Source organism: Hippocampus guttulatus, chromosome 8 (genome assembly GCF_054856545.1).
Source record: "Hippocampus guttulatus isolate MCC_2025c chromosome 8, RoL_Hgut_1.0, whole genome shotgun sequence".
Classification (NCBI taxonomy): Eukaryota; Metazoa; Chordata; class Actinopteri; order Syngnathiformes; family Syngnathidae; genus Hippocampus; species Hippocampus guttulatus.
The window spans coordinates 15,304,130-15,329,449 of NC_141268.1; the positions used below are offsets into that span (position 1 = coordinate 15,304,130).

At 42.1% G+C, this 25,320-nt stretch overlaps 3 protein-coding genes across 5 annotated transcripts in view; 2 read left to right on the forward strand and 1 right to left on the reverse strand.

The window, feature by feature from the left end:
* Nucleotides 1-1,496, reverse strand: part of srgap3 (SLIT-ROBO Rho GTPase activating protein 3) — a 50,597-nt gene extending 49,101 nt beyond the window's left edge. For both annotated transcript variants that reach the window (XM_086117813.1, XM_086117815.1), the window contains exon 1: nucleotides 1,069-1,496. In XM_086117813.1, the coding sequence (XP_085973939.1) occupies nucleotides 1,069-1,132 (64 nt within the window). In that variant the 5' untranslated portion in view covers nucleotides 1,133-1,496. The remainder of the gene's footprint in view (nucleotides 1-1,068) is intronic.
* A 3,266-nt stretch (nucleotides 1,497-4,762) lies between these two features.
* Nucleotides 4,763-11,523, forward strand: thumpd3 (THUMP domain containing 3). Of its 2 annotated transcripts, XM_086118690.1 has the most exons (10): nucleotides 4,763-4,877; nucleotides 5,414-5,615; nucleotides 5,698-5,775; nucleotides 6,339-6,770; nucleotides 7,716-7,846; nucleotides 8,385-8,454; nucleotides 8,545-8,660; nucleotides 9,763-9,867; nucleotides 10,316-10,439; nucleotides 10,882-11,523. In XM_086118690.1, exons 2-10 carry the CDS (start codon nucleotides 5,427-5,429, stop codon nucleotides 11,068-11,070), a joined length of 1,434 nt encoding a protein of 477 aa, XP_085974816.1. In that variant the 5' UTR covers nucleotides 4,763-4,877; nucleotides 5,414-5,426; the 3' UTR covers nucleotides 11,071-11,523. The 2 variants fall into 2 exon arrangements, with proteins under 2 accessions (XP_085974816.1, XP_085974815.1); XM_086118689.1 differs by having other exon boundaries at nucleotides 4,778-5,615.
* Nucleotides 11,524-12,428: 905 nt separating this feature from the next.
* LOC147201387 (prostacyclin synthase-like) lies at nucleotides 12,429-24,868 on the forward strand. Its single transcript, XM_086118490.1, has 10 exons — nucleotides 12,429-12,551; nucleotides 12,653-12,776; nucleotides 14,547-14,722; nucleotides 15,591-15,734; nucleotides 16,928-17,055; nucleotides 18,969-19,150; nucleotides 20,649-20,802; nucleotides 21,358-21,539; nucleotides 24,340-24,491; nucleotides 24,581-24,868. Exons 1-10 carry the CDS (start codon nucleotides 12,484-12,486, stop codon nucleotides 24,726-24,728), a joined length of 1,458 nt encoding a protein of 485 aa, XP_085974616.1. The 5' UTR covers nucleotides 12,429-12,483; the 3' UTR covers nucleotides 24,729-24,868.
* The last annotated feature ends 452 nt before the right edge of the window (nucleotides 24,869-25,320 follow it).

The window sequence follows — 25,320 nt, forward strand, 5'->3', positions numbered from 1 at the left end:
TAAAAAAAATCTGCACATACTTTGTCATGTGGACTCAGAAAAAAATTGTGGCCCCCTCCATTGTTTAAGTCAGTGCAGCAATCAATTGCTATCGTTTTTTTAGCACCTCTAATTGGTCTATAAAGATTTAAGTGCTATCCAATAGATTACAGGTGTCTCAAATGGTTTCCATGTGGCAATAAGATAAGATAAGATAAGATAAGAAAACCTTTATTAGTCTCGCAATGGAGAAATTCCCAATTCACAGCAGCAAAGTTATGAAAGGAAGAAGTAGAACAACAAAATATAGGAGCTGCTGGAAAGGCAGCCACTCTCGCGGCGCCATTTTGAAGTGCAATACAATAAACAGCTTCGATCACAATTATGCATCTGCTTTGTTTGTGTATAATACACAATCACAAGTTGTGTCCTCTATATTAATCAGATGACCCCTAATTATGATTCCGAGTGAGCTCACTCACCAAAACATCCTTCAGGAAAAAGCAGTGCATGTTGTCAATGTAAAGGATAACAACTCAGTATCATCAATTATGTCTAAACGTGTCAAAACGTGATCAGAGTTGGGTTATTTCTCAGCCTGACCCACCCAAAACCATTGACACCTCTCATGAAATAAAAATGTATGAGTCACATTTCATTCACTATGAACAATCCTTTAATCAGCATCCCCCGAATCAGTGCTGGAAGCGAAACAGAGGGCCCCAAGATATGGTGAAGAAGGTGCAGCCATGCAGCCGCCCTCCACTTATTCCACACAGGATTTTTACCCGGCAACACGAGCGTGCAGAGGCAGGTTCCGAACCACACTGTCATCATCCACCACAAAAATCCAACTGCCTTTGGATGAATGCACCAGAACGTGCATTTGCGCGTGAGGGCAACGCATTTTCAGGTTTTGAGATCTGTTGGTCTTGTCACTGCTTTTCACGGTTTAGTTGCAAGGCGGGAATGCTTTCACGTAAAAGTAATGACAACCATTAAAAAAAAGTCCAAGCTAAACGATGTTAGGTTAGGTGTGTGCGTTTTCGTCAACGTGAATGAACGTGACGCTCACGAACGCGCGCTCACCTTTCACTTGGGTCTCGTAGTCCGCGATGATCTCTTTATCCTTCTTGAACCTGGATGAGGACATGGTTCTCCTGGTTATATGGCCGAGAGCCTCCAAGTCGAGAGCTCCAGTGACTCCGCGCCGCGTTTCTCGCAGTGGATGCAGACCTTTGCGACGTTTCCTCGCTGAACAAAAGCGGCTTGCGCTTGGGAGACAATCGTTGCAATCAGTAAGGGGAGAGCACTCGGGTCCGATGTTGCATTGCTCTCTCTCACGCTCGCTCTCTTTTTGATTTAATCCAGCGGCCACGGGGAGGTGGGCAGAGGAGTCAGAGGGAGAAACAAAAGCCACAAAGGAGCTCGAAAGTGGACATGTTAGCCTGGGGGAGAGGAAAGAAATGGTGGGGAGTAAGCTTGGTGCTCCCTGTGTGTGGAGAAGCCTACAAAGATCCGACGCCTCTGGGCTGTCTGATTGAACTGCGGCCAATTTGAAAATGAGAGAGCGAGAGAGAGAGAGAGAGAGAGAGAGAGAGAGAGAGAGAGAGAGAGAGAGAGAGAGAGAGTCACGTGGTCAGATGGAATCACGTCCACGCGCGCACGCACACGCCAGTCTCGGCACAATCAGTAACCTCATACCTGTCGACCTACCCACGCCTCCATTTTAAATACAATGAATAAGATCATCATGTAATCTGATCAATGCGAAGGGATATTCATCAAGGTGGGCAGACAAGGCAAAAATTCAACTCAAGTCAGAGTACTGACTGATACTTTAGAACAGGGGTGTCAAACTCATTTTTTGTCGCGGGCCATTTCGGAGTTACGGCTTCCCTCGGAGGGCCGGTGCAAAATCTCAACGTTATTTATTACCCATGACAATTTGACATTTCGGTACAGATGTCAGCAAGAATCATGATAGTCTACACACATGATTTGCTCCCGCGGGCCACATAAAATGATGTGGGGGGGGGGGACTGATCCGGGCCCCGGGTCTTGACTTTGACACCTGTGCTTTAGAATACGACTCAAGCAAAAGTAAAAAGTATTCCTCCAAATAATTACTTGAGTAAGAGTAGGTGAATGGTGAGTAACCACTAATTCCCTTGTTTTTTAATCGCGGATGAATTTAAAATAGACACAAATATAAAATAATAACTGCACTTTCCTTTTAAAACAATGTTGTTGTTTTTTTGTTGTTGTTTTTTTACACATGATGACATTGTACACCCCGACTTGGTTGGTTGCCAGCCAATCTCAGGGCACAAATAGACAAACAACCATTCCGTCACAGTCACACCTTGGGACAATTAAGAGTGATCAATTAACCCACCCTGCATGTGTTTGTAACGTGGGAGGAAACTGAAGTACCGAGAGAAAAAGCACGCACACACACAGGCAAACAACTTGCAAACTCCACACAGGAAAGCCGGGGCCCGATTTAAACCCATGACGTGGATATTTTTTAACTCTACTGAAAAAAAATGTTTCTATTCCTCCAGCCATGTTGAGTATCAAGAACTGGAGCAATGCCAATTAACAAAGCAACCACAACATGGTAAATGGTTTTAGGCCACAGGCATATGCAGCTCCGGTCCAGCAGCAAGCTCTAAAGAAGCATGATAACAATCCTGATCATTTAAATCAGGTGTTTCGTTCAGCCTATTAGAAAGCCACAAAAACAGCCAGAGTGTGGCTCATGAATTTTGTGTTTACATCAAAGAAGTCAGCAAAGAATACGTTGATTCCTCCCACAAGCCTTCTGTTACTCACTCACCCCTTTCTTTCTCTCCAGGAATCTCAGGAGAGAAGACTGGAAACCTGCGACTTTACTTTTATTGCACAAAAAACCTTTGTGAGATCCCGTTACCTCCTCCTTTCTAAAAAAAAATAAGTGTGGAAACTGGCCTTGTCCCACTCTGTGAAAGTGAAACAAATACCATCATGGGATACTGACTCACCCTTACTATTGTATCAATTATGTTCTCAAAAAGCAGCTCTGTGTAACTGAAATAATAGATTGCAAATGGCAAAGTACAATAACTTAGCATATATCATTTTTTTCCTCTCGTCTACAATGAAGCTGTCATGAAGGTTTAAACACGCAAACTCCACATATGACGGTCGCCTCCCAGACCCAAACCAAGAACCACAAACCAGTAACTGCGCAGCAAAGATGCAAACCGCTGTGCTGTTTTCACAGTGAGAAAATAATGCTGAGCCACAATACCCAAATTTGTTGTGAAATGGATGAGTGTTTGTATTGTGAACACCCCTTCAGATGTTGATGCAACATGGCGACACAGATGAGTGGAAAATGCATGACATTGGATGAAATAAGCCTAAAGGCTAAAATGCCAGTGGACGTTGCGTCAACATCTTTTGTAAGAACTGATCCGAGCGCAAGACAAGGATCCACAAGGAGCTGACAACCGCCATTGCTGTCTGTGACGCTACCTTGACTCTGATTTATACTGTCATCACTCAAATGCTCTCATGGAGCTGGCTCATGTGTAAACACTGCCGAAGTGGCCACATATCACTGTAACTGAATCTTCTACTTGACCACGTGAACACCTGAATCAATATTTGATGTTTTACCACGTGCAATAAGCAATGAGGTCTTTCCAAATTCTTCTTGAAAAATGTTGCTTCTGAAACTGTGTTCATTAAATGCTCAATGTTTATGGAGCACGCGCCAGCCATCTGCTGCTCAGAACTTTTCATTCTTTCGTATCGACACACACCCACTCACACACCCACTCAGATTTCACACTATACAGTTGGAGAGAATGATGATGATGACCTCAAATAAAAGTTGGAGAATGTTTGGATATGAGGGTGATGCAAAAAGTCAAATATGATTTTTGACTTTCATTCAAAGTGCATCTTGGAAAGTATGCATGGGACCTACAAAGTCGCATTCTTGTAAAATAGGAAAACTGAGAGGACATCACAGAGAGGAAGCATTTGGGTGGAACTGTATCATCATAATCATAATACTGTACATCAGTCATAATGTAAAGATTATTGTGGGGAAAAATGTACAAATACTGGCTTCTTGTTCAGCGGTTTTATGCCATGCTTGAATGGTAATTTTTATACAAAAGAGCCTTTTACACACACAAGAAATACTGTATGTGATTATCACGTTGTTTGATGGTGAATCTTTTTCCATGCGAAAACATGTTTACTCAAAAATGAAATAAATTAAGAGCACATATTTTGCAAGTACAGTATTTTGTCCATATATGAAATTGCATTTTTGTCATGCATCTGGTTAGGAAGTGCGTAGTTCTATGTGGCTCCCCAGTCGAACTGATGAAAAATTTTAGCCCCTTCCAACATTTAAATTGGCCTTTGACTTAAACTAAGTACTATACTGGCAACTTTTTGGGATGGCAAGAATCAAGAATTATATTCTGACGCCCTCTATCGATTGCCTAGCGTGAATTCACACAGAAACAAATTCAAATTACTTCACGGCCAGTTTGACCCCACACTTCCTGCTTGCTTTTTTGATTTACAGAATAAAATATATTTTGGGGCAATCTATTTTTCCATTTACAAAACAACATTATCTTAACCTCATATCATGTGAGTATATTCATTTATTGCTTTGAAGTCCGAATAATATTCACACTAACTACAATGATTATTTAGTTTCGTAACAGTCTATGTGCAATTTGAAGGTCTTTTACCGGAAGTATGCTTTATTCCTGTGAATAATAGCAACGCGCAAACACGTCTTTTCGTGCACGACTACGTAAATTTGGCAAGCTTTATCTGCAACACGTTTTAAAGATTGCTTTCAGGATTGACGACTCACGACGGTAAAGTCATTGCATTGACACACTTATTGGTGAAATCAGCGCATTATTTAATTGAACCGGCGTCCTCATTTGCCCGTGATAACTTCCTTCTAGCGTCTCAAAACTAGCATTAGCAAGTTAATCTAACATGTGCAATGAAAAATGCATTGCAGTTTACTAACATTGCAATCTAATGCTAACCGTAAAGTGTAATTATCGATCCGTAGTGGAAATATAACCCGACAATACTCTATAACGAAGTACAGATTAAATATTGGGTCGTGGTCGATATATACTGAAACCAAATAAATCTGAGCAGTTTTACACCTCCCACACGTTTGAATCCATTTAAATTGATAGACACACTAAACTTCACATCGAAACACATTTGAACGGATAAATACCATCCGCGCACATTGTTGTGCCTTTAAAAAAAAGTAGTGATTAGTATTTTTACAGGCTTGTGGTGACACACACACACCAACGGACTAATACATTCGTGCAGTCGAATGATCATCATCATTTTCCACCTTCGTGAGCCAAATGTTTTGTGACAGGAGACCCACGGACATGATCTCCCCGGAAGAAGAGTCTGTTAAGGTCGAGTCTATCATTAGCGTCACCATTGGAGCGACGGTACCCACAGGGTTCGAACATACAGCTGCCGAGGAGGTTCACGAGAAGATCGGCGTCGAAGCGCGTATAAGCAAAGACCGTGGTCGTATTTACTTCACCATTACTACTGATAAACTCTTCCAGGTGAGACGCATGCTGGGTGGGGAATAATTCTGTTGTTTGTGTTATGCCTTGTCAGTTAACTCTTAATCAACTGTCCCTTTAGGTTCACCTACTGAGGTCTGTGGACAACCTGTTTGTGGTTGTAGAGGACTATGATCAGTATGAATTTAAAGAATCTAAGGTAATGGTCACATGCCTCCAACGTACAACCTTAATAATAATAATACTGAAAAAATAAGTATTAAATTGATATCTGTGTCAAATCTTTTTCATTTATATTTGGGAGGGAATTTGAATATTTAAGGGAAAAACATTAAGCCTCATTTGACAGACTTAGATACAGTGTTACCCTTTTGGATCAAAAACAAAAAAAAAAGAGAAATGATGTTTCACTGTTCTTATACGCTTTCTGAAGCACAATAAAATGCCACAAGATGGTGACAAAGTTTCACGTAATTTAAAACGAGTGCATTGACGGCATCTTTGTGCCAAGGAATTATGTTGGAGAGGGAAGGTAGCTAAAGTAGGGGGGGGGGGGGGGGGGAATCAAATTTAATATGAGGAGTGAAACACTCTTAGTTTAACATAAACTTTAGCCTCTGGCTATATCCATACCACAAACATTAATTTATCCCATTTGCTTAAAATAATTTAGTTTATTATATCTTTGAATAAAGAGTTTTGCCTACACCCTATTTATTCTGTACCGGTACTTCTGTTAAGCTCTGCACATGTTTTATCCAGGAGGAGACATTGGCAGAGCTGCAGCAGCTTGCCTCCAAGCTCCCATGGACTAACGCCTTGGAGGTGTGGAAACTAAACCGCACTTTCAAAAAGAGAAAAGTCCAACGCAAAGGAGCCAATGGCGCCAACGGCAAACCCAGCGATGAGGTTGGAGACGCAACCGCGGCTTGCGCCGAATCTCAGGAGCAACCTGAGGAAGCATCTCTCGCTGATGGCCTAAACAAGACCGAGGAGGCAACTGACACTGAGACCACCAGCACGCAGGACTCTGAAGAAGCAGCACCCGGAGCTAAAATCATGAAGTTCCGCGTGACTTGCAACCGAGCTGGTGACAAGCATAGCTTTTCCTCCAATGAGGCGGCCAGAGATTTTGGTGGAGCGGTGCAGGAGTTCTTCCAGTGGAAAGCAGACATGACTAAGTTTGACATTGAGGTAAGCAGATTTGTTCCGAGTGGACCGACACATTATGAATACCCTTTTAGTAGGCAAGAAAAGTCCTGCCGGCTCAAATTACTTAGCTGGAGGGGTGAAATCGGAAAGCAAATATTTGCCTTACGTGGGAAGAAAAGACGGACGGATGTTTTGATTTGACCTTCAAGGCTCACTTAGGCTCCATTATTTTATAGAGTCACCAGTTTAACAAAATATCTTGAGCCTCTAACTATTGGCCTCTGCTCTAATACTGTGTTTCCAAACGTTTTTCCACAGACACACACATTTTACATGGAAACAAACAAAAAAAAATCCCACAGCTCACCATGAAACAAAAAGGGCACAAAAAAGGATGCCGACTGGACTAAAATCGGGACACACAGGTTAATTGTAGCTTCTGCCATCTCTTGGAAAATAATTTCATCGTTGTGCCTGTCACTCCACATCACTCGCGCCACATGGTTTTTATTTTAAGTAAATAATATTTTTCAAACACATTCACATCTACGATACGCCGTCAAAATATTTATAGCTTCTCACTCAAAAAATGTATAAAAACCATAGAAGGTTATATCCGATAGTATGTATTAATATTACGGTCCAGTCACAAAAATGTCCTGGCATTCACTGCATTCAAATAGCAGTTTTTCTTCTTTATCCTACAGTACCTGGGAATGCTGAGCTACGAAGGAGCTCAAAGTGGGGCGGAACTGATTTGTTCTTGTCATTCGGAGAGCTGTTGATAATATTTTAGCAACATTATTGAGTCGCATGAGGCGAGCAAAATATGAGAAATCAGCTCTCCGTGCGATGCAGAGTCATTTACCCACCACTGCTAACTACAACCACAATAATAAGACGATTGTTAAATTAATAACTGTATGTGTCAGTCAAAGCATTCGGGAGGATTTTTGTCACAGCTTTTCTATTTTCCAACTCTGTTAGGTCTTATTAAATATACACAATAGCGAGGTGGTGATTGGCATCGCACTCACTGAAGAAAGTCTTCACAGAAGAAATATCAGCCATTTTGGACCCACCACCCTGCGGTCCACCTTGTGCTACGGCATGCTCAGGTACAATCTGACACTCTTTAATTAGATAGTTTTCATCTATATTGCGTTGTGAGTCTAATGAAATGTGTTTTTTTTTTTTTTGTCGTCATTTTAAGTTGGGCTATGTTGTATTTAGTACAACACTAAATGTAATTGGCTTCATGACTATAGATAAGAAAGTGAAAAAAAAAACGCATTTATTTGGGGATTTGTGTCAGGTTCAAACCCACGAATTAAAAATTTGTGACAAATGACGCAATTTATTTCCAAGCAGTTCATTTTGACGCCGCAAGATGGTGGAAGTTGGCTTCGTACTCACTGCCAGCTTGACGGCAGTGGCTTACTTAACCTATTTTGCGTAAACGTTCTTTCACAAAGGCATTACCTTGTTTATGTTGATCTAACGTTGCATTTACAGAAGAAAGTGTGTGTACTAGAACAGAGCTTGTAAACCACATGTACATGCATGTATTTAGGGTGGAGTGGCGCATGATTTTTGTGAATTGCCTCAAGGCATCCATTTTGTCGTTTGTGTTCATATCTGATTATATGCTGACAGGTTGTCAAAACCTCAGCCTTCCGATATTGTACTTGATCCAATGTGTGGAACTGGTGCAATACCTTTGGAGGTAAGAACTCGGCTCAGAGAAAGAAAATAAATAAAGTAAGGAAACTGATGGCTTGCATTTAACTGTCACCTGATATGTATGCGTATCCAGGGGGCCTTAGAATTTCCAGCGTCCTTTTACCTTTCTGGGGACAACAATGATATGGCCGTAAACCGCACGGTCAATAATGTGTGTCACATTCAGAAAAGGAAGGCGGACAAGGGCAGGTGAGCATCATTCACGTTAATTTAAACCTGATGGATGATTTTTCCATCACTGCTTTCAATGTGGGGATTTTGCATGATCTGCCTCCCTCCCCCAATCAGGAATAATGGTAAGCTGCATCCATGTATCCATTTTCTATTTCGCAAAAGTGTCCGCTTTTTAGGTCACGGGTAACCTGGAGCAGTTGACCTTAAAAGCAAGGAGTGAGCTACATCCTGGACTAGCCGCCAGCCAAGCTCAGGGCACACAAAGACTTAACATTAATTTCGCATTCACATCTATGAGTGATCTAAACTCATCAGTTCACCTTGCATGCATGTTTTTTTCTTGGGGGGGGGGGGGGGGGATGAAACCCCCGCAAGCACCGAGACAACATCCAAACTCCACACAGGAAATCATGAACCAGATCCTCCGGTCTAGACTGTGAGGCAGACATGCTAATATCAAGGTCACTGAGTTGCCTAGCTGCAGACCGCAAACTTTATTTCCTCACGTTGTATGCCGGCATGTTATATTCAAATGCAAAAAGTACCAACTGTCTAAGAGCCAGACCGTCCATTCATAAAAATGCATGTATTTATTTATTTTTTATACTCTCTTATACTCTCACACACTACATACATATTTGATCTCGCAGTAATGGTAAAGCAATGGTAAGTCGTACACGTTACTCTTAATATAATCACGGTCTCAGACTGTGCCAATTAAAGCAACATTAGTACTCTGAGTCCCGGGACATGCTGTAATAGCACCTTTAGTTTGTTTAATTGAATTTGCAAATTTGACTTTCACAAACCAGTGGACATGTTTAGTGGGAAAAGGCTGCTTGCAAACATGTCGGCCTCTGGAGTTAATGATCCTGCTAATGACTGGGTGTGTGAAATACCTCCGAGGCTGGATTTTCAAGGTGAAAGGAGGACTCGCGTTTCACTTCCTCTCCCACGGGTGTTGCAAAGTAATTATGCATTTATTGCTTATTCATAGCACTCAGTGTAGGACATTCATTTTTTTTTCTAGTTGACTAAATAAGTTATTCTTCACAGCTTGTAAGTTTGAAACTTGATCTTGAAAGTCCTTGACAATCGTTTATGCCTTTGTTTGCAGTGCACCCGGGCTGCCGATTGACACGGTCCGCTGGGATTTGTGCAGTTTACCAATGAGGTCCAGCTCAGTTGATATCATCATCACGGACATGCCCTTTGGGAAGAGGTAGAAAATCAAGGCGCACATACCAAGTTTTAAAACAGACAGGTTAAAAGTAACCCAAATGGAGTGAAAGAGCCAACCCAGCGTTGGGTCATTGCTGGGTTATTTATACCCAGCGCATGTTAGGCTCAAGATTTTGATCCAACAAGGGGTAAAAACTACAAGACGCGGGTTATCAGGATAGCTGTGGTTCTGAATAATTTATAATATAATTTTATCAGTGTCCAAAATGGTGACTAGCTTCAGCCCTTCAACCCACCCAAATCCAATCCTCAACCCAATCTGGGTCAAAATAAGAAACCCAAACTTGATAAGAAGTAATTCAATCTGCTCAAAATCCACACAGTGAGTGGGTTAGGAAAACAAGCCAGCATTTTTCCACGTGAACTACCGGAATTTGAAAGGCAACTCTAACTATGTACAAAGGTTAACGAGATGTGTACTTTTGAAGGATGGGCTCCAGGAAGAAGAACTGGGACCTTTACCCGTCCTGCCTGAGAGAAATGGCACGCGTGTGCAGGCCGGCCTCTGGGAAGGCTGTGCTGTTGACACAGGACAAGAAATGTTTTTCCAAGGTATTTTCTTTGTCATGGCGAGTCGTGATGCTTGCACGCAAATATGACTTCCACATAAAGACCAAATTAGAGAGGCTGTGTTTGTTTGCACGATGACATCCCATAAACTTGATGGCATCAAGGGAGTGACCGATCTGTGAATCAGAATGCGATGAAAGGAAATGGAAATGAACTCTTCTGGCGAATTTCACCGCAGTGTGAGCTCGCGGCATAGATCGAGGCACATCCATCTGTCTTTGCCACGACGACACCTGAACGGTCCTCTGGAGGCAAGCGCAGCCTTTCCCGGGGAAGCGCTCGCACCTCAGGTGGTGTGTTGACGCGGGTTTAATTCGCTTCTGAAACATAAATCATTCACACTCCGTTGCTGCCACACCCGACGCTGTGTCTTTGACGACGGAACTAAAGATGTATCCGTGACGTGGATTTATATGCTCTGCAGGCTCTCTCCAGAATGGGGGGATTGTGGAGGAAGCAGCACACTGTTTGGGTCAATGTCGGTGGTTTACATGCTGGAGTGTTCCTGCTCAGGCGGACCAGCGCCTTGTTTGGCCAAATTCCCGAAGACATCTATGAATCACAAGACTCGACACGCCCACAAGGAGATCAGGATGACAGCCAGCGTTGTTAGGTTACGGTTTTGCCTTACACTATCCCCCATATGTTGGATGAGCATACCTTAAGATTTTCTTAGCTAATTTTAACCTTTTTTTTTTCCAGTTTTCATATCATGTGGCCAAATCTTGTTTTTTGTAAACAGGCAAACAAAAAGGAAAGCCTTTGTCGACTTCACTTCTAAACTGTGAGAAATTGGTTCTCAATAGTGTGCAGGTGTGCCTACTGAAGTGGCCCACGAGTGCACATTTACTGTAAGGCAGCAAAGTTAAGGTTTCATCAATAAAAGTTTTAAAAAAAAAGCCGCTGTCATGGGAAGAGTCCAAGTTGTACACTACTAGTCAAAGGTTTCCTCTCAGTTTCTCATTCAAGAGCACTCTCCATTCATTGTGTCCATACTCTTGACTTTCAGTGCATGTTCAATGTGATGCAGTAAATGATTAAACTTATTTGAACCAGGAAAGAAGAACACACTGGAATTGTAAATCAAGATTTGCATGTAGTAATGACTGTTCGACACATTTTCGACTGACACTTCAGTGTATGTGATATGAATCTAACATACGTGTTTTTGGAATGTGGGAGGGAGCTGAGATTATCCACGCGGCACAAAGCACAAAAACTGCAAAACAAAAGCTGAGATTCAAACCCTTGAACCTCAGAACTGTAAAGCAGGTATGTTGACCATCCAGGCCCATATTGCTACGTAGCATTACAGTCCATTGCGCCCAAACGTTTGAGCTGAGAGCTGCCTCCTGTGGATTTTTTTTTCCAGCAGCTAAAAAACATGTTTTGCCTGTACAGATTTTTCATCATTTTATAGCAAAAAATTCCAGATTTTTTTTTTTAACATAAGTGCAAAAGTGCTCTCGACAGTTGCATGATAAAGCTTCATCATAGGCGAGGTTCCTAAACACCTTTGTTCAAATGCCAGATTTTTGTGACTAAAAAAAATGAAACGAAGATGAATGGTTTTTAATTCCCCCTTAATGTGACCTACAGTTTGTGCTACTCAATTGAATTGAATATTATGGTGGGGTTGAGTAAAAATAACTGATTGAAAAAGTGTGCACACCCACTTAAAACTAAATACGGCTGTGTTCAGAATCAACCGATCCTGTTCAAGCTCCTGTTAGTTCCATCGGAGTCAGCACACAACTGCCACCGTTTCAAGCGCTACCGAATAACTCCAAATAGGCTTTTGCCGATAGTCTGATCAATTTGTTGTAGCAACAAGTGTTGAGTGACGCAGTCGGACCGGGCTAATTCGTTGGATTATGACGCGAGGTCGTGACGTTTAGAAGGAAGGAGCAGCCACCCGCATGCGCGGGTGGTTTTGGCTGTTCGCCAAGTGCCTTTTTAAAGCAAGTGACAGGAGCGGCACGAGCACATACACGCTCGACCACGTCAAGGGCAACTTCCACACGAGATGATCTTCACTGTCTTCCTACTGGTTCAAGTCGTGCTGCTCTACTTCCTCGCCACGCACAGATCCAGGTTGGGGTTGTTGTTTTTTCTCAGATGTCTCTATCTAAAGAACCTAATTTGCTTTTATCTGATGGTGCAGCGCTCTGATTCGATTTGACTTTGTGCTTCAGGTCGGAGAGGGATCCACCTCTTGACAAAGGCGCTATCCCGTGGCTTGGTCACGCAATTGAATTCGGAAAAGATGCAGCCAAGTTCTTGAATCGAATGAAGCAGAAGCATGGCGACATTTTTACAGTGAGTACATACGCCACTGAGAACTTTGCAGTTTCTTCTATTATCCATAACTGTCAACTTTTCGGAGCGCCAACCTGTATAAACTACCAAAAAAATCCTTATAAAGAGCAAAAAATCCTTGTAACATACCAAAGCATTTTATATGTCAAAATAACGGCAGAAAAAACCCCACGAAATTTTCAATGATATTTATTGTAGATCTCCATAATACAATGTCTGGTTAATGTCTAATCATCATTCTACTTATTTTACTGTGTTCATTACTGTGTTCAGAGTTGTATTCCTGCGTTACTTTTTTCACCAACTCCAAATGCTGACCCATCGGCTCGAAGTTACAGCATCCATTCATATTTACTTTGGAAATGAAAGCATTCGAGTAGACTAGCACCATTCTGGGCAAAAGCAAACGGAACTACCTGTTAGGGGAGAAAAAACCCCGGAAATTTTCAGATTCCGTATGATTTGTGCGATACGGCCATATACGTAAGATTCACCACAAAATCCGTATGAACGATGGCTAAACCGTATGAGTTGACAGGTATGACTATATCACGTGTGTAAATGAACATCTTTTAAGATGGACAAATCTATTCCAAAAGAGCGTTAAAAATTCAAACGGAGAGTTCCTTTGGGTACAAATCCCAACTTCCCAATATGTGAATAACATGTCCAGGTTCCGTGTTCGAAGCAAAAAAACCCAACAAAAAACACATACTTTTTGTTGTTGTTCTTGTTGTTGAACACAATTTGTGGCTTCACTCATTATAAGACAAAATAGCAAAATACACTGTACACACAACCAACGCAATACAAGCGCCGTATCCAACAACTGTTCAATTATCATCAACATTGTCGTAATTATTCATTTTTAATCTGTTCACGGTTGTGGTTGTAATTACCGCAGAGTACAATAGCACTGTGTCATGATGACAGCAGTCGAATATTTTTGCTTACCGCATATGAGTTGTGTGTATACAAACAGTGCCTACACAATGTCAAGGCTATTTCCAGAAATATACCCATTAAAGAGGAATTAATCTAATTACTGAATACAATAAAATCAAACAGCATGTCAATAGTTTCTTGATCACGGGTCACCAACGGCGGGCACCACGTAGCCCGTGAGGACCACACCAATAGCCCGCCAGTGCTAGGATTGTGATTTGCTAGTAGAAATTATGATTTAAAAATGCAAACACGGGCAGTATTGTGAGACATCTTTAAGATGATCAGAGCCTGAAAATTAAAATCATTAAGTATTAAAAATAACACATTCTAATATTATTAAATGTCATTTGTACAAATGTTATTTCAGACGTGTATCAATTTGGTAGCCCTTCACACAATCAGGACACATGAAGTAGCTCTCACTCTCTAAAAGGTTGGTGACCCCTGCTCTAGATGAGTTCAGTGCTTAGGAAGTGCAGTCCACATGTTTACATCTTGTTTCGCGAAACATGAAAAGTTGAACTGATAAAGCCACAGATTTGTTTAGATCATTGATGTAAACTGACGTTCGACTTATATTGTGACTCTAGAATTACACACGAATCGCATATTACATCACAATATTGAGGGGGGGGGGGGGGAATCTCAATTCGATTATTTTTCAAAATCGCTCAGCCCGACTGAAAAACATCCAAATGCTTAGTTGCCTCCCGCCACTTGATGCCCCCAATTACTTCTGTCCTCATCGTGTACTCGGGAACGACATCGTAGCTTCACGTATTTGCATCTTTGCGTCTCAGCAAGAAATAATTGTGTGTCCAGGTGCGTGTCGTCGGCCGCTACGTGACCGTGCTGCTGGATCCTCACGCGTACGACTGTGTGATCAACGACAGCGACTCGCTGGACTTTCAGCGCTATGCAGACGTGCTCATGGAGAGGATTTTCATGCTGCGCCTGCCGCATCATCAACCCGCTCACACAAAAGCGCTGATGAAACGGTACGCCCTTGTCTCCTCGCTCCTCCTCCTCCCAAGGGCCTGAGGTCATGCCAGGTGTTCATGTTTGCAATCATTTTGTTCCTTATAAACACTCCGGCTGTGTGGTTAAAATGAAGGACAACTATTTTTAGAGCTTCTGGTTTCACTTTTGCTCACCTGGTGTACACCTCAATTACAGTGAACAACCGTTGATGGCGTGGGATTAATTCCAGCCCCACCCTACAGTAGAGGAAAATTAGGGGTATTAAAAAAATAAAACGTGCAAATTTACTCCTCACCAAATACTTTTAACACATTTTACCTGATAATGGAAAAAAACCCCCAATGAATCGGATTAGAATACATTTAAATCCCTCTTCAAAATGTCAGGGCAGAAAATGCACAAATTTGTTCCTGGTTTGGTTCGTGACGTGTCAGAAAATTGCTAAAAAATAGTTGTCATTGTTTTCCAACGTCAAAGCCGATGTTTACGAATGACTTAATTTGGAGAATCCCCTCCCCCGCAAAGGTCAGTCTGCCACACGGAGGACTACAGAAATCAGAGAATATTACTGGTGGGAGGCTATAAATCTTCCACATGACGAGGGCACGAAAGATGAACCGTGACGTAGTCGGGGGTGGGGGGATTTTACGCTGATTGAATACTTTTGAAGGCGTGCCGCTTTTCTTTCAATCGATCGTCATGTCGAAATGTGCCAAAATAAATCCCCCATGTTGCATGATCTGAGCGGAAATTGTAGGTAGGGCCAAGTCAATAGGCTGAGATGAATTATTGTGACACAGAGTACATGTCACAACTCCATCACTCAGGAAGTTCTCATTCTGGCTCAGCAGTTAACCGGATTTTCCCCCCTTCGAACGTACGCAGGCACTTCCTGGGAATGAATTTGGCCGCACTTAACGGCACCATGAGCAGACACCTGGAGGCCTTGTTGAAAGCCGAGATGCCTCCGAACCAGAAATACTGGAAACAGACGGAACTCTTCGACTTCTCATACGGAGTTCTCTTCAAGTCAGTCCTATTTTTTTCACCTTCCCACACGCACACACCCGCCCATGCCTCGCTATGACAAAAGAACCTTTCGCCAGAAAACTAAAGGGGGAAGCCCTGAAATTCCTGTAAAGGCAAAATTGATGTTTTGTACCACGGAGACGAGTGCTATAAACAACCCTGAGCAAATTGCATCCATCCATCCATCCGTTATCCGATGCGGTTGACCTCACTGGGGTCGAGTGCATGCTGGAGCCTATCCCAGCTGTCTTCGGGCAGTGTGGGGGGGGGGGGGGGGGCACCCTGAACTGGTCCTGCCCAAATTTGATTAAAATAATTGGCACAAATTTTCGTTTCTCCCGCCTTCTTCCATTTGCCATGCACATACTCACAGCTGACAACGAGGCGCTCTAAACACCAGCTCGAAGTCCTGGTCCACTATCTCGCTGTGAAGTCTTGCTTTTTATTTTCTCCTTCTTCTTCTTTGTCCCCTTGTTTTCCCCTCCTTGCACTTCCGCCTTTCCAACCATGATGTGTGCGTACTCGCTGCTGACAACAAGGCAGACAAAAGCCGTCACGCCAATGGACTATCCAAAGGGAAGATGCATTTTTGGGGTGGAGGCATATAGCTCGCTGACCAACTGTAAATGTGGCGGATCAACACTGATGCAAACAAAGGCGCTCAAGTTCTCCTACGGTGAAGCAATGGCGACTCACGGCGGGGTTGAGGTGCCTCACTTGGTCCCGTTTATGCCACGCCCAAAACAGGAAAATGAAATGGTAAAAAAACTGTTTCATGCTATAGTTGCACAACTGAGTACTACTTAGTTCTCAGTCCTTGCAGGTTTTTCGCAATTACGTTCAAACATGTGCAATACAAACAAATCTCTGAAGTCACTTCATTAATTTAGCTCCTGCTGCTTACATATGAGCCGGTGTTGCTTTGTTTGTAAACAGCCCAAGATAAACTTAGGATGACCCCACTCTTTAGGGAACTTGTTTGATGACTCCTTTCCGCTCGCCTGCATGAAAATGGAACTTTTGCGATAAAAGTAAGCAAAACAAGGCCAGCATGAGACATGTGACGTCAGGCCGCCAGCCGTCTGAGACGTGTCCAGATGTGTGCAAGTGCCGGGACACCCCCCGTGTAACGAATTGTGTGGGCGAATGGAAAAACACACGATATCTTCATGTCGCCACTCTTTCATGTGCAGGGCGGGTTACCTGACGCTCTTTGGAGGAGAACAGAATAATAACAGCGCCGATCCTGCCAGCGTCTATGACGAGTACCGCAAGTTTGACAACCTTTTAACCAAGGCGGCAAGAAGAAGCTTGAAGCCAGGTAACGACTCGTTAACTGAACCCTGACAATTAAGCGGCTAACGGGAGGTGCCGTCTGCTCCACTTCTTGCTATGACTCATCGAGTGCGCTTATTCACCTCTTCCCTCCACTCTGCCGCCTTGATATCATCGCTGCACTTGTTTTGCGGTTTCCATAGTGATGACATGCTGTGTAGTAGTTGCTCATCTACAGGCATCAGACACAACAATGAGATCAATTGAAGAGAGAGATTAATAATGAGGATAACTTCAAGTCATTTGAACAATAACTCAAGGAGTTAATTCAGACACGTGTGTGGGTGGGTGTTTTACTGAATGTATGCTTTGGTGAAAATGTTTTGTTGTTTTTTATTTTTTTTACGTCCATGGAGTATTACAATTACATAAACATATCAGTCCATTAATTATGTACACTCAAGGTATATACTTTATGGAGAAAAAAACCCCTAAAAAAACCAATCATTTCGTGACCAAGTTGGTAACTTCAAACATTCGTTTCTCAAATCATACTTCCTGATTGAAATGAATGAAAATGCCATGAATTCATTTTTAAGAAGAAAGATAGTACGATAATCGCAAAAGGATACAGAAATGATATGATGAAATAGAATGTCAAGAATTAAACAGTTTTTGCCACATTTTTTTGCTTCACTACAACAGACATTATATTGCTTCTTCTTGTGTGTGTGCTGTTGCCACCCAGGGGCAGTATAATTCAGACATAGCAACTCACAAGTGAATTAGTAAGTTGCAGGAAGATTCGTGTAATTTTTTCTTTTCGGCAGATAAAGAATATATTCCTGTGAATGTTGTTACATTGTCTGTCTACACATGTTGCCCCACCGTTTGTGTTCAAATAGCCATTGCGTGAAGGCTGAACACTGCAAAATTGATGCTATTCGTTAGCTTTTATATGCCGCTTGCATTGTATTTTTTAGCATAAAGGGTTACTTACTTGTTGTTCTTAAGTCCAAGCAAAAAATAATAATATTAATAAATCATCCAACAGCAGCTCGTTTCTTTAAAACCTGTACCTGGGGTCACGTGTATCTCAGGCATCACTCTACATTTAAAAAAAGTTTTGTTTAGTTCAATGAATTATGACAAAATGCTTTTTTTTTTTAACAAAGACTTCTGTGATGAGAACAAAAGTGCCGTTAAGAAAATGTGGGCCACGACAGAGAGATGATTTTGAGATAATTCTTGTTTTGTTCTTTGTTGTAATCACTGGCAAGTCTTTGCAAGCTTTCCTGCTGCTTTGATGTCACATTGTTTACTGAGCTCACACAGTTAGCTGATGAGCTGATTTCATCTATCACATGAAATCACAGTGAGGATAAATGCACTCAGGAGTGAAAGAAGTGTATTACTCAAACAAAAACGGTCACATGATAGGATAATTGGCCCTCACATTCCCCCAGTGTGTTTCATGACTGTTTTACTGTTTGATTTGTCACATTGACGTAAATGAACTCTTGTGTGATATTGAATTGAATTGAATACAACTTTATTGTCAAATGCGCTGTACGTATGTGAAACATACAGCACAGATAAAATTTCTTCCCTCTCAACATAAAACAAAATTGAAATCCACCTCTGGACAGTATGAATATGCAGGGTGGGGTGGGAGTGTAAAAATGTTATTTTGAAACCTGATATGATTCACATTTGTATCATCTTTCTGCCCAGCCTGCCTCGACACGATCCCTATACTTTATTTGCTCAGTGCCGTGTCATTGTTTGTTTTTAATATGACGTAGTCAGCTTCACAGTGACATCTACAGTTATAATATTATTACACATAACCGTCGTTACGGACATATCTGTCACCTCTTAACCTGTGCTGATGACATATCTCCTTCTTTTTTTTTATTGCTGATGTTCAAACTCATCATATATTGCATTTTTTTTCAGAGGAGAGGAGGACAGTCCAGAGTGCTCGTAACAGATTGTGGGAGCTTTTGGCGCCGGCGGGTCAGACGGAGGAGTCGGGGTCAAACGCGTGGATTTACGCCTATCGGCGACTTCTGCAACGGGAGGGAGCGGACGAGGAGATGCAGAAACGGGCGCTACTGCTGCAACTTTGGGCCACTCAGGTGAGCGTGACCTCAGGACGAAGATGTTATTGAAAGCATTGAAAGTCTGATCGAGATGAGGCAAAGTTGCTTTATCAAATGAACTCGCTTTGAACTTGAATTGCAATACTGCGCTTCTCTCCACATGAGGGCACTGTTCTCTTTCTTCTTTTATTCAGAAGTGGCCAAAGGAGTCACGAACACTAACCCTTGTATTTAAGTAAAAGTACAGTTACCTATGTAAGAAGACGACTCTGGTGTATAAGACTCGGTGATGATTCACTCCTGTCCTAAATTATAAGTAAAAATTGGATTTTAGAAAGTACTTCCAAAAATGTGCTGAAATAAAAAAGATTTTGGCTCTCACTTCATGTATGTAGAATAGCCGTTTTGATAACTTTTAATATTGTTCAAAAGAAAAAACACTGGTCACAAAATAATTCTACTTTCATTAACTTACAGAGTGCTTTCGCTGGGAAGAAGAAAAAAAATTATTTGTTTGTTTTTAAACCAATAGCATCAAAGAAAATGACAAAACGTAATTAGCCTATTTGACAAATCAAGGAGTAGGAAGTCCATAGGTTTGTTTTCAAATGTAAGGGGTACAAGTAAAAAAGTCGTCAGAAAACTAAATACAGTACACAGAGTCTACATACCTGATATACAGTAACTAAGTATTTCTACTTTAAGTCCCCCGCACTGCTTTTATATACAGATTGTCCTCGCTCACCCAAGATAAACTAATCCGAGTGTCATTTTTACACCTGAATTATTATAACAACCCGTTTTTAACGTTGAAATTAAAATATATCATTTGAAAATAAAATTGAGCTTGGGTGATCGCCGCTTTGGATGCTCGTTCCACTCACATTCATTCCAAACTCCATTCTGAGTCATTCCTTCTTTGTATTCAACGTGTTGATCAGATGTCAACGTGGCCCCCATCGGCAACTTACTCATCATTTTGTTCTGCATTCATCGCTTTTATTTCCCACTTTTGAATCACAACTTTGAAGTGACACCGAGTCATACTTGAGCGAGTCAGGCGTTTGTGGGCTTCATTAGGACATGTTATTTTAATCATGAAGACCATTTGCACACCAGAAATAGTGTATTCCTCGGAAGCACGTAGTTCCTGAGAATGATGAGTTTGTTCATTAGTATTAGAAATTCAGTCGCATTTTTTGGTCTTTTCATCTTGTCTTCATTGCGCTACTTGAAATACTTTTGTCCAAATGATTGCAGATAGCTGGTATGCACCATCAACTTTCAAATGATTTTTCCTTGTTTACTTAAATCGTTTCTGTATTTGCCAAAATAAGACTAGGAGACTCGCTAAAGAAGGACAATCTGTTTGTTTAGTGGTGTGTTTTGATTGAAGGTTCTTCCCTCCATTGTTGCATGTCACATTGTGCTCCTGTTTGCCTTTGCCAAACAAGCACCTGCGCTGTCGCTATGCAACCGCAGAGTGAGACAAATAGTACAGCGTGGTCACTGTCCTCTTTTTGTTTGCTCGCAGGGTAACGTCGGTCCCGCCGCCTTTTGGCTTTTGGGATTCTTGTTGACAAATCCTAAGGCGTTGAGTGCGGTGAGGAGCGAGTTCAAGCAGATTTCCCAGATGGAAACAACAGATGCTTCCCTTCTCCACTCCCGTGGAAACACTCCGGTCTTCGGTGAGTTGAAGGCGACACAGACTTTGAGTTCACTGTTGGTGAACACTGAGGTTTTCCTCTTTACCAGTGGTTCTCAAACTGAGGTCCATGAGCCTTAGCTTGGGGTCAGCAAACTAATCTGCAATAAATTGTTTTTTTTTTAAGTGCATACATACATTGGGAATAGTGCCCCCAAAAAACCAAAAACAACAACAACAAAAAGCACTAAAGCAGTTACTCCTCCCTAGCTTTGGACCCATTAAAATAGCTGATTTGATTGTGATGTATGATCACATTGTCATGGTTTTCCAATATATAGTTCGCAAATGCAACAATGATATAGAATGACTTATTCTGTCTGCATTTTACTACCTGGCATCTTTCTGTCGACTATCGCTATCAAAAATGCAGAAAGGCTTTGAAGTCCACACTTTGGTTCAATCTTCTCAAGGACCTATAGCTGTCCAAAAATGTGCCTGAAGTAAAATACACAAAATTCTTTATACTACAAAGAATAAAGCCACGTTGAAAAAGGAAATCGCACTCAATCGTAACTCCTCTTTCTCTCCTCTCTAGACAGTGCCTTGGAGGAGACCCTCAGACTCACTGCTGCCCCCTTCATCACCAGAGAGGTAGTCCAGGAGAAAACCATTCAAATGGCTAATGGTCAACAGTACCAACTGCGAAAGGGAGACCGAGTGTGCTTGTTCCCGTTCACCAGCCCTCAAATGGACCCTGAGATTTACACTGAGCCGCAGGTGAGTGTTCCTGTTGCTCGTGTAATTCTCCCCATTGCAGCTTAACCGTTGCTGACAGACTACCGCTAGTTGCATGGGATAGAGACCGAGCCCCTACTGTGAATCGTGGAAAACCGCGAGTAATTTACGCCTCCGAAAAATGTTTGTAGTTTCCCACATGAATACTGTATACCACAAACTATGCCACCAAAAACAGTACGCCATTATTTCAAATTCGTTTCGTATTACCTTTTAAAATAAAGATCTTACCGATGATTTGACCCGGGTACATCGACACGGAGTAGTGAGAGGGAAGAATGTCGTGTTTGCTAACAAATCCAGGCCAAAGCTTTTCTCTGTCGAGATTTATCAGCCACAGGCGAGAGAATTTCAAACGGGTTCTTCACTTGATTTGCCGAGTGGCACCATCAGATATCTTGAAGAGTCATCAGTCACCTTGAAAACTAAGTAAACATGAACACGACATCAATTCCAACATCAGGACAAAGTAAGCGAAGCATGCAACTGTCCAAATGACTTTGTTCTGATTGCCAATCTAAGATTGAAGACTCGAGCTGTTTCTACTTTGGGCAGTTTTAATCTATTGTGGACATTGTCTTGTGATTCAGGATTTATGTGTCCTGAAACTCCTGTTTCGAAAGTCTCAAGGAGAACCGGTTTCTCCCTGAGAACCCGATGAAATTAATCATTAATTTTATCAAGTACGAGTAGGATGTGTTGCATCAGCAAAAGAGGAAGATGAGTGTTTCACAAGTAAAATTTGGGAATACCGTATTTTCACGACCATTCGACGCACCGTATGGTTGGGCACAGTCTCATTAATGGGTGCTATTTCTGTATTTTACACATAGACAAAACGCACTGTATTATTGGGCGCAATTTTAAAGTGGTAAAACATACGCCAGCTTAAACATACGGCATGCATGCGCGCACGCTAAAAACACGTTAGCTTGAAGCATACGGTAGCATGCCAAGACATACAGATACAAGCTAAAAACACGTTTTTAAAAAGGCAACGGAAAACTGAGTTCCGTTGTATTTTATTTAGCCATCGTACAATGTACTCACGTTTTTCGATCAATCATCACCCAGAAATCCATCAAAGTCCTCATCCTCTGTATCAGAATTGAACAATTGTGCAAGTACCGGTAATCCATCAAAAACGCCGTGTTCCCTCTCGTTGTCAGTCACTCTCATTGCCATGTGGCTCCACAGAAATGATGCCGGCTTTGCCAAAAACTCGAACAACAGTGCAAGCAGACACGTTCGTCCAAGCAGCCACAATCCATTCGCAAATTGTGGCGTAACTCGCCCGGCGCTGCCTCTCACTCTTTGTAAAGTTGTGTTTGCCATCGATCATTCATTGTTCCCATGCCGTTCGCAACTTTACTTTGAACGCCCGGTTGATGCCGATGTCCAGCAGTTGGAGTTATTTAGTCAAGCCTCCGGGAATAACGGCAAGCTCAGAGTTCATTTGCTTGACTTGGTTTTTCACCGCTGCTGTGAGATGGGCACGCATGCCAAAAGCATAACCGATGGCTTGAAGTTTGAACTGAGCTTCGTAGGCGTGTCTCTTTGTAGAATTTATTTTCGGGGGTTCTTAGAAACCAAAACCGAAGTTGTTTTGCAACAATGCACATAGCCACACTCTATACAGGTGTTGGTACCTGCTTGGGGCGTCCCTTTAGCGTCCACTTACACGCCCACCCTTCACCCATTGGCGGACTTCTTCCCCGCATGCCTGTCCTCACTCACATCTGCCTTTTCTCTCTCTCGCTCTCCATATGTGTATATATACACGCCCACCCTTCACTGATTGGCCGACTTCTTTGCCGCATGCCTGTCCACAGTCACTTCCGCCTTTTCTCTATATAAACAGCGTGTCGGCTGTCAGTCAGGTTTTGGAACTCAGCGCATAGACAAGACGCTCCGCATCATAAGGCGTCCTGTCCATTTTGGAGAAAATTTTAGACTTTTAATGGCGCCTTATAGTCATGAAAATACGGTAGTTACCATTGAACCAGTTTTCAACAGAACAATCGGCAACTTTTGGTGATCGAGAGGCCATCACAGGCTTTAAATCTGTGATTGCCAATCACACATTTTCCATGAAAATCGACGATCACAATCGGAGGCAGATTGATCACCGCACCCCCCAAAAAATTTCAGTATAATAATATCATATAATATAGAGGCTAATCTATTTTTGGTTCATATTTTTGTATCCGACTCCAGAGGAGTCAGTGCCTCGCCAGTCACGAACCTCACGTCGCTGACATCACCTTGAACGAGATTTGCATTGGGACATGGCGATGATCGTATTTCATTTACAGAGTCACACCAAAGTACTTCCTTTCACACCAATTCCTGTTTGGGCAGGGCTTTGTTGCCATTTTAATGTCATCAAAAGAGCACCCAAAATGCATTGACGTGATTTTTTTTTCTTTTTTTGCAAATAGCGGAGAACATTTTAATAGATTAATTCACAAATAACAAGCCGCGAACAGGCGGAGAATTACTTCATTGTCTTTGAACCAATTGGGAGGACATGTAGCATGAACTTTTGTATCAGGGAGGTGGGATAAACTCCCACACAAATCGGACTGTTTTTTTTCCCCCTCCAATAAGAGGTCAGCTGCATGCCTCTGAGGAATTGGTTTGGCAGTGAAACAAAATCACCGCTAATTAGCGTGGGAAGGACATCGCTAGGTCATTTTAAAACTTTCACTGACACAGAGAGTTGAAGGGGATTTGTGTCAACAAATCCGACTCATCCCAGCTCTGTAAATGTGTTTTGCAGAAGTTCCAGTTTGACCGCTTCCTGAATAAAGATGGATCGGCGAAAAGGGATTTTTACAAAGGAGGCAGAAGGCTGAAATATTACACCATGCCGTGGGGAGCAGGGACCAATGGCTGTGTGGGAAAGCAGTTTGCCATCAATACCATCAGACAGTGAGTGTGTCGGAATCAGCACAGTGCCTCAAAACCTCCCGTTATCGGAGTCTGGAGCCCACTTTGTCTTTTCTTTATCTCCTATTCAGGTTTGTGTACTTGGTGTTGGATATGGATTTGGAATTGTGTGACATAAACGCTCACATGCCGGAGATAAACGCCAGCCATTATGGATTCGGGATGCTCCAACCAAAAGGAGACTTGTTAGTGCGCATGAAAGCCAGGAAGACGCACTAGGCCTTTGCAGTCCCAACACAAATCCGTATGTGCATGTTAGCGTAGGTGCACTATGTACAGTTTAATGTGTCAAAATTCCCTTCATACTTTTATATTTTATATTTATTTTTCTATTTAAAAATAAATTAATACATGTGAAATAGTGTGTTTTGTCTTTTGCATCGGTTTGGCGAGGAGAGCAATTTTTGATTCAGGTAGCAGGAAGTTAATTTGCCAATCTGGACTGATTCTCGACGGCAGAGGTGTCAAACTTATTTTTGTCGCGGGCCACTTTGGGGTTACGTCTTCTCTCGGAGGGCCGTTACGACAGTGAAACTAAATAAATGTTTATATATTATTACCTGTACACAACAATTTGATGGATTACTAGTTTTGAAATCAGTCAAATCAATTATAATAGTTTGTTCAACTATTGTTTGAGTGAGTGTGGACAGGGTAACAAAATTATAATGAAATCTCAACGTTATTTATTACACATGATAATTTGACGTTTGGGTACATATTTTAGCATGGTTCATGGAAGTTGACACACATGATTCGTGGGCCACATAAAATGATGTGGCGGGCCGGATCTGGCCCCTGGGCCTTCAGT